We start from the raw sequence: 9,523 nt of genomic DNA on the forward strand, positions 1-9,523 counted from the left end.
GCAATACGATGACAGATTGTTTCAACATTAGGCCCATTCTTTGGGAAGATGAATGGACTTCCCAAGATCTCCTGAAGCAAGTTGCGGCACTGCCATGGTAGAATTGTCGCATAAGCTGATGCTCAACTATTTCTAGCTGTTAGAATATTCTAGACTGCTGTGGAAGTTTCTGGCTGCAGCCATGAGAACAGATAGAAAATATTCGTCTGTGGACTTCCTCTGCACTTACCTGGCTTCTTCTGTAGCAGTAATTGCTGCATCGGCAAAGATTAAGACTTCTAGACTGAAGTACTGGGAGATTAAATATCTTCATAGACTGAGGAGAGGTATGTTTTTTGTTATTGTGATGTTGACTCATGAATTACTTGATATGAATTCAAGATCATTGATAAGCAGTTAGCTCTTTTAGATTTCCTACCCAAACTTTCTTCTCTTTCTGAGACACTAGTCTTCAGAATAACCTTCCAGATGTTTTTTTAATAGATCCATAATATATCCAACAGCTGGTCATAGCATCAGCTAAGAAGGTCATCCTGTTACCAGAGCTGTGACCTCTTTCAGCATACTCTGGCAGCTTTCAATTAACCAGTTCCAATTTCCCTGAACTGATTAGGTTACATTCTGAGAGCTTAAGCAATTGTGTTGTCACTATTGTAAGAATAGCTCTAGTCTGATGATGAGTGTTGCTTCTTGGGACTCTGTCCATACTGTCACAGGTGATGTGAAATGTTTGAGGTCTTAATGGTGGTTGTAGCATTTGGTAGAGCAGTTTGTGTGGAGGACTTTGAGACTTTCTGCAATGTAATTTTGGAGGGGGAGAAAAAACCTCCTTGAATTCACTCGTAATGTAATTTTAGATGTAAATGGAGAACAGGAAGTAAAGGAGGTTAGTGGTGGGTTACAGGTTAATTGACTCCTCTTAGACAGTCTTCATGTTTTCTTGTTTCTTGTCTACTTGCCCAATGGAGAACACCGTAAAGGAAAAGGATTTCTTCAATCTCAAATGACAGTGCAGTGTATGTCTGCAATGTGAATTCAGATACTAACTGCATCTCTTGAAGGCTCTGGTTATGGGTAGGCAGCCTTTCTTTGGTTCAGTGTGTATCTGTGCATAATCAAGCAGGAGTGCTTTTATCTCAGGCAGGGTCTGCAGAGTATTTATTCACTCGAGGCCCATGGATTCTGTGTATATAAAGTGTAAGCGGGCAGGATGTGCCACAGATCATCTGTTTTCCTGGATCTCCTGTGTTTCTTGTATTATCTTAGTGATTTAGAGTTGGTGGTGGTAGATGATGTTTTTGCTTGAAGATAGGTGGTACTTCGCTATGTTTTCAGTAGTGTTTGAACTCTGAGTGCTTTCTTTACAGTGAAAAATCCAATCTCAAGATCAACAAAGTGCAGTTTTGATCCTGTGCAATGTGTATGGTTTTTGAAAAATTGTCAACTCAGTATGTTTCCTAGTAGGTATAAATTCACCATATGATCTGTGTCTAAACATTGCTAACTTTTGCCATTATTGTGAATGTTGCAGTACTTTTGAGATATGCTTGTAGTTCAGCTTCACAGGTTTCATTTTTTTGTAAGAGCTAGATGACCTAGGAAATGAATTTCTAAAAATGTAGTTGTAATATTGAATGTAATCCAATTTAGTTGCCAGATTAAATCTCTCTTTGGCAGATATTCAGTTCTTATAACATGAATTACTAAACTTCATGTTATGGCAGGTTTTAATATTGCAAAGCTACATATGCTGCTATTTCCATTTTCTAATTAACCAAATTCAAGTCGCTTTGCAAGATATGAGGTAACAGTAGTGGAGTGTGTTGCGTATTGCCGTGTTTGAAAACATCCTCAGCAACAATTCCTGTCTACACCAAATGGTATGGCTGCAATATGCCAACAGAAACTTTATCTTTGACAGTTAATTTCATTTTCCAATATGAGGAAACGTAGTGGACAGGGAGACCATTTCCAGTTCACTTTTCCTGTTGAGATGTTAGGTGTCGTAATCAGATTTATTCTCCTTTACTGACACTGTAATATTTAGCAAAAATTACTTCCCTCTGTTTGAAGTGATACATATGACAAACATTGATTGTAGTGATTGTTGTTGATTTTTCTGTTGATGGGCTTCTGTATTTCATTTTGTGAGTGAGAGGTCTGTGAAAGCCCTTTGTCAGGAGAAGGGCAGTTATCCAGTGCTTGTCGGGTGAATAAATACATCTTGGAAGAATCTTAATTCTAATTGGAAAATTAGTAGTGGAAAAATTTACTGAGCCTGTTTAGTTAACAGAAATACTAAGTCAAATAATTCAGTCATTCATTTCAGACTACATAGACTGTCTTTTAACTTTATGAGACAGGAAAAGTATATGTCACTGTTACACTTTTTTTTTTCTTTAATCTGGATTCTTGTCTGGAGACTGAGGAATCAGTCAGAAATTTTCACTTTAAAAGAACTCTTTGCATATATTAGAACATCCAGTTCTCTCATAAAAATAAGGCATTTTTATTTGTTGGACATAACCTTCAGTGCTAAGATACCAGTTAAAATATTTGTCTCGTAGACCTTCATGGAAGTTACGGGCTCTGAGATGGGGAGATAAGTTCAGTTTTTTGGGTTGAGTTCTTGTATAAAGCCAGTAGTTCTGGAACTCTCCCCATATTTGACTGACACATTTTAGAATGGAGCAGAGAAGACAGGATTTTGTATCCAGGTATGCAAATACAAATGCAATAACCTTACTTAGCTCCTGCAATTCAGAATGGTAAAAATCCCATTTTAAGATATATGACAGTATTTTAGAATACCTCTAGAAAAGCATGGGTTGCTGAACTGAATAGATGATTGGTTAGTACATGGCTTTGGACTGTCTAAATACACGTGAAAATGCTTTAGTTGTAAAATTGGATTTTTTTTCTAATGCATTATACTAACGTTTTTAGACACATAAATAGTGTATAGTAACATATCTAGGCCACAGAATGCATTTGAGCTTGGGAAAACCCTTAGCTTCCTAAGCAACCTGTATGTAGAATCGGTATTTTCAGTGCCTGAGAGCCAGAAGCACATGATCAGTATGTCTGTCTTTTGCCCACAAGAACAATCATTCTGGAGTTCCCCCGCCCCCTTTTTCTTTTTTTACAATTTCACCAAACAAGTTGCACATGGGATATTCTGGTAGCACCAGTTGCCAGTATTTTGTGGGGCACCTTCTCCTGTCATATGGCAGGTGTACATTCAAACCATGTTGGAGGAAGGCTTCCCAGGAGGCAGTGCAGCAGAGCATGGCTATGGCTGCCAAAATGGGCTATTACTGCCTAGAAAATAAATTGAGACTAGGTGGCCAGATGGTTCTCATGGTGGAAGCGTATACCCAGCTATAAAGCTTGTAAACATATGAATGATTCAGAATTTCTAAGGAATATATGGGTTTGGAGGTAACATTTCTTGAAGCAGTAAGGTGGTAGAAGGCAATTCCATTAAGTATATGATGTCCTTGGTCTTTCATTATATTTCGCCTCAACAGGGTAATGAATGGAAAAAGTTTGTTTTATAACTTATTCTGTCCAAAGCACATCCTGTAATAAGAAAGGTAAACATGTGAAGTACTCCCTAGATTTGCTTAATGACTGAATGTGCTGCCATCCAGTAGTTGTACTCCATCCTCTTGGCAGTGTTTGACTTCAGTTTTCTCATGCAGCGCTGTCTGTCTTTTGGCTTAAACTTCATAGTCACTTTACATTGTATTTATGCTTTTAACAAAAAGAAAAAAAAACCCAGAAGCTATTGTGGCAAATGGATACTTTTATGTGAATAAAAGGAGAAGACTAGTTCCTTAAAGACTAAAAAAAGATCTTTTTTATATTAATTGTTCTCAAGGTTGTTTCAGAATCTTTGAGAGACACAAAGTAAAGAAAGTCTTGGTGCAACTTATACTATTTTTTTAAAGGTATACTAAGAATTTATGTAACTTGAAAAGTATATCAAGTGTTTGACAAAATGATGAAACATTATATTATCCCTGTAACAGTTAATGCTTATTCCAAGGCAGAAAGACATGTTAGTTTTGGACTTGAAGGGTAGTGGGGGACTTTTCAGTGTGTGCACCATAGTGACCCAGAGACAGTAACATTCCGTGGACAGTGTCTGCGGCACTGGGGTAAGGGCAGTTGTTTGCTCTGTTGTTTTGGTTTGGTTTGGAGGGAAAGAGGGAAATGCTGTGTGTTTGGATGGCAAGCACAGGGAGCAAGAATCAGTGTCCGAATGCTGACTAGCTTGTTTGTGCTTTATGGAGAGGTGGGAAGCAAAATCAACTATTTAATCGTGCATTTACCTTTTTTCCTTTTGAACTGTGGGCACAAGGTTCCTCCTTTAAGCTGCAGGCCAAGATCTGTGGTGAATAATTGGTTTCCTAGTTTTCAGGACCCCTGTTCCTACTAGGTCCTTACTTTTCTCTAGGAAAGCAAATCAAATCAGAATATTCTCAGGGATAGCAAAATTACTATTTATGGAGCTGAAGATATGGACAGCCCTGTCATTCTTAATCTACCTTCCCTTGGTATATGATTTCCTCAGAGAGGCTTCCATGAAGCTGAGTGGATGATTAATTCAGGAAAACTTTTTCTTTTCCTGTTTTTGTGCTCCTAGGCACAATTTCCACCAGATGTGGGTTCATTCAACTTGTAAAGCTGACCTACTAATCAAATTCAATTAAAAGCTTTCCAGTGTTCTGTTTTTGTTTGCTTTTTATTTTTGTTTTTAAAATCTAAACCTAATCCACTGTACAATCTGGACTTCATGTAAAATATGATGTTGGAATATAAAAATGTAACAAACTATACAAATAAGTTCTGTGGTTGCATTTAAAAATATTAAATGTTCTTTGATCTTTCTTTTTGTTCACTAGAGTTTGTTCTTATGGCTAAGAACAAGGGAGATACAATTTTAAGAATTCACTTGGGAGTTTATCTGAAGTTGTCTTGACATGGCAATGTTATCCTTTCATATTACTTATTAGGTAATATATTTTAAACACTATCATCCTTAGATCTGCCTCGTTTTTGTTCTACATAAGGCAGCCATTGGTGAAAGTAATAAGTAGTAGTCAGTGTAAAGCAGCATCTGTATTTGCTCCGTCATATGAAGTATGCAAATAAACAGGATGCAAGTAAAGGCTTTAAGAAAAGTTTTGTTAAACGTGGTTTGGGCATTTCTGTAAATGGAAATGTGCAGATGCCAGTGTGTAGTGCTTTGAGGTCTTTTGTATGGGAAACGCGTTTTTCCTTTCATAGGAAATGAGGTTTTGTATAGGAATTGTGTTTTGGACAGCTATTTAAGCATAGCTGCTTGAGAATGTATTGATAGATATTGACTATCTGCTTACCCCCCCTTGTGTATATTCCTTTCCTAGCTTAAAAACTTATTAGGATATTTTGCTTAAGTAACTTTTTAAAATAACAGGATCTATTAATTTCATGTGGATTCAATAAAGCCTTGCATTTTGCTCCTGCAATTACATAAGGGTCTGTCATTGTATTGCTACAATGATCCACTGATAATTCTGACTGATCACTGTATAAGCAGTCTCATTTATAAATGTCTGCCTTAGAGCAGATCACTAGCTGGCTTTGATTGCAGTATCTTACTAAACAGTCCGTGGCATTCTTCTACTGAGGAAATTTGCTCCTGTGCCTGTTGAACAATGCTGCTTTTACACTGTCATCCTATCCCACATTTTATTTAGAAATTTTCACAGACCTGGAAAAATGTCTTGGGCCTGGTGGTCATAAAATAAAAAATATCCTTCCACTTTTTTCTTCCTTTTTTTCCCCCTTTAAACTTTTGAAATAACATTTCCAAAAATTGTCAGTTATATTTTGGGGGAAACTGTAACAGATTTGAAAAGAATCTTTTCTTCTTGAAGTGGTAAATCACAGTTGTAACCAAAATTGTTCTGAAAGAAGGAAGATGTTAATATATCAAGCAGGAAGGCCAGAGATCAAAGTTTTAGCAGTAAAATGAAAACGTTTAAATGTTTTTAATTAAATGGCATTCTGTAATTTAACTGAAAACAAGACCACCTAAGAGCAGACACTAGGATAACCCTTATCAAGAAAGGAATTAAAAGCAGCAGCCTCTGAGATACAAAAAGTCTCTTCAATGCAATGAATTGTGGTTACAGTCTAAAATAACTTTTTAAAATGGGATAATGTATGTACAAAAGCTTAAATATGTAATTGGCTCCATTTACAGGAAGCTGTCATTTCAAAATGCCAGGAACTCTTATGTTTTAAGCTTTATATTGTAGGAGGAATAATTTCTAGTTCCTAATTTAATAATTGTTGAAGTATTATGTTGTCTGAGCATTAATGGATCACTTGGTGAAACCTTTAACTCATGAGGGGAATGAAGGCCAGCGCTCTTGCTCCTGTGGGAGGGATGGCTGGAGCATAGCTTGAGCTGGTGAGTCCCTGCCATTGCCACTTTCTGCCTCAAGCCTGTGGAAATGCAGTTAGCAGCCCTTTTGCATTTTGGAGTTCCACTAAGGCACTTTTTTGTATTTTACCATAGCCCACTCAGCAGCTCTGAAAGTAAGAAGCATGTTTCTACAAACTTTACTGTTTTCCAACTCCTTTTGTTGTTCTGTTTAAACATGGCTTTAGCCACTTGGCCCTACATGAAAACAAACAATATATCTGTAAATGGCTCTTGCTGTAGCTCAAAATTGATAGTGTGGATGGAAACATAAGCAGTTTTCACACTATAGAAACATGTACAAGGGGGGGGGAAGTGATTACTTTTAACAGTAAGGCAAAATATCTTTTCACAAGTGAATGCTTTTGCCCATTGGTAATAAAATGCACCTCAGAATATAAAGGATCTTTAACAGATTTTTCTTTTAGTGTTGCTGAGTTACAATAGAGTTATAAGCTGATGTTTTGTGTAAGCAAACACCCATGCCTGCTTTCTGGCTTTTATTTTCTGGATTAAATATTACAGAGCCATCTCAAGGGCCTGCTTTTAAAACTTCTCCATGGAAAAGATGCCTGTTGACAGAAACACAATTGCTCTTTGGGTCTATTTGACAGTTGGCAACAAATATTTTAAGATGAAGCCTTTGGGTTTTTTTAGGTGGATGAGTAGGTATTTTATGCAGAGACATTTCTTCTTTGCATCCTGATCATCACAGTTGCCTTATGCTCTGAAGTGTTTGTTTATCTGTGTCAGATAGTTTATTGTGTCTAAGATTTCTGTAAGGTATACTTCTGTATGCAGTAATAAACTTTTTTGAATCTCCCTAAGAAATAGCACTATAAACCATGGAATGCCACAGTTATTTTTCTTTTGACTTCATGCTGGATATTTTTCTTCTTCTTTCAATGCACTGGGTCATCCAGTTTACCTTTTCTACACATCTGTCATGGCCCTTCTCTTCATGTGCTAAACATTAATGCAAACAAAAAAGAATCCTGGTTGTTTGCAGCTTTTCAAGTTGCTTTGTTGTTTGCCCTCAGACTTGAGTGATGGAACAGCTTAACTGTTCAATACTCACAAGCTTGTTTTGTCCTGCGTAATTTTGCCTTTCTTCTCACTCGATAGTACTCTATTGACTTTTCCACAGACTCACATTTCAAGACTTCCTCCTGGAGCTGTGGCGGGACAGTCTGTGGCAATAGAAGGAGGAGTTTGCCGGCTGGAGAGTCCAGAAAGCTGAACAGTTGATTCCTCACTGCATTGCAAAGAATGTGAATGACTTATTGTACAAAAAGTTTTTTGTGTTTATCAGATGTGGGAAATTTTACTCTTGTTTTATACCCCATATTGCAACCATGTGCACCATAACTTGAGACAAGTGCTGCTGTAGTTAGTTCTCACTCTGTGAATGGGGGTGTGTGCATGTTCGTTTTTCCCTAATAAAATAGGAACTCTTCCCAGTTGTGGAAAGATCATGTATGATTAATGATTGCCTTTTCATTGTTTTAGGTTTGAAAAACAACCAAAAGTTCAACAAAAAATTATTTTAAAGATGTGGTCACAATTGTCATTCATGTTCTAAATTTAAAAGTAACAAGCCTTTGAAGTGGCTTTCTAATTATGCAAAAATTATTATGGTTTCAAAGTTTCTCAGTGGTTTAAGGAAATCCAGAGGTGGTTTAAACATGGGTTGTTTTTTCCCTCCCCAATAAGGAGGACCTTTTTTGTCAAAGAATGGTTTCAGTGAAACAAACTAGAGCAAAATTAAGGCTAGAATTGTTTTTAAATAGTCTTATAGGTCATATCTCTGTTCCCAAACTAAGATGTTAATAGCTCAAGCTGTATGTATTACAAAAAGCTATATGAAGATAATGTATCGTAATGCAGTCTTTATGATTACTGGAATATTACAGTGTAAATAAGAAAACAAAGTTTATGGAAAGATTCAATATTCTTCGCTTTGGTTTTAAATCTATTTTTGAGAGGTACAGAAATGAACATATTACTGGATGAGAAGTGCAATGTGTATTAAATGGATGTTAGAAGGTCTGATACTAGCTTATTGATAAAGCAACTTCCTGAAGTCCAGCCACAGCATGGGTATTTATATAACTGTGTAATATATATGTACTTTGCATAAATTTACTGTAATTCTTTTTATACCTTCAACAAAATTGCATTATAAAACAATGTAATCCTTGTCCATCTTGTGAAGCATTGGCAGCCAAACTGTCATTTGTCGCCAGTTCTGGTATGTTAGCCAGATCACCTCAGTCCTAAAAGTGAGTTCTGACACACAATCTTCCATTCAGTACCTTTTTCTTCACAGCACTGGCAGCAATAGAAGACTTGTAATTAATTCATTGTCCTGATAAGTATGCCAAAGAGAAACTAAAATAGTTCATCTTTTTCCCTGGTGGATATTTGATAATTCTGTTTTCACAAATAGTGGATGAATAGATATTCAGACTGTATTTGCTTAATCAGGCATTGTACTTGCCTGTTTTGTAATGCTGTGCCTGCCTATAACAGACATACTTGACTGATTACATGGTTATATTGATTGTAGTACCAATCTTTCATGGGAAAAAAACCTTAATAAATTTTTTTAATAGCCTGAGTTCATTTTCACTCTTACGTTGCAGCACACATTGAGATACTGTCATCTTGGTGTAGTTTTTCAATTGTGACATCACTGTAGTCCTGTAGTTGAAGATACTTCTATACAGTTCCGTAAATAGTATGAAACAGGAGCTTCCCAGGTTGCAGAAACAAAAAAGTGGAATGCATCTGTCTTAAAATAGTTTGTGCTGAGATATCAGACAGGATCCTCAGTGATACACTCACGGTCTGATGAAATGAAGTATCCACTTCAGAAATGTTGCAGCAAAGAAATTGTGTTTTCACAGCCATTAAAATTGCTCTGACATGCAGTGTTAAATGACTGTGTGGATGCTACACCATGTAGTGAGTGGGAAAATTGAAGATCATGTGTATGGTCTTGTACACACCCACACTTGAAAACGGCCTTGTTTTTGGAAAAGC

At 36.7% G+C, this 9,523-nt stretch overlaps 1 protein-coding gene across 1 annotated transcript in view; it reads left to right on the forward strand.

The window, feature by feature from the left end:
- The window catches only part of TASP1 (taspase 1), a 90,444-nt gene extending 81,346 nt beyond the window's left edge, over positions 1–9,098 (forward strand). The window contains 1 exon segment of the mRNA XM_064446759.1: positions 7,626–9,098. Coding sequence (XP_064302829.1) covers positions 7,626–7,718 — 93 coding nt within the window. The 3' untranslated portion in view covers positions 7,719–9,098.
- The last annotated feature ends 425 nt before the right edge of the window (positions 9,099–9,523 follow it).

The sequence above is a fragment of the Phalacrocorax carbo genome, chromosome 3 (genome assembly GCF_963921805.1).
Source record: "Phalacrocorax carbo chromosome 3, bPhaCar2.1, whole genome shotgun sequence".
NCBI lineage: Eukaryota > Metazoa > Chordata > Aves > Suliformes > Phalacrocoracidae > Phalacrocorax > Phalacrocorax carbo.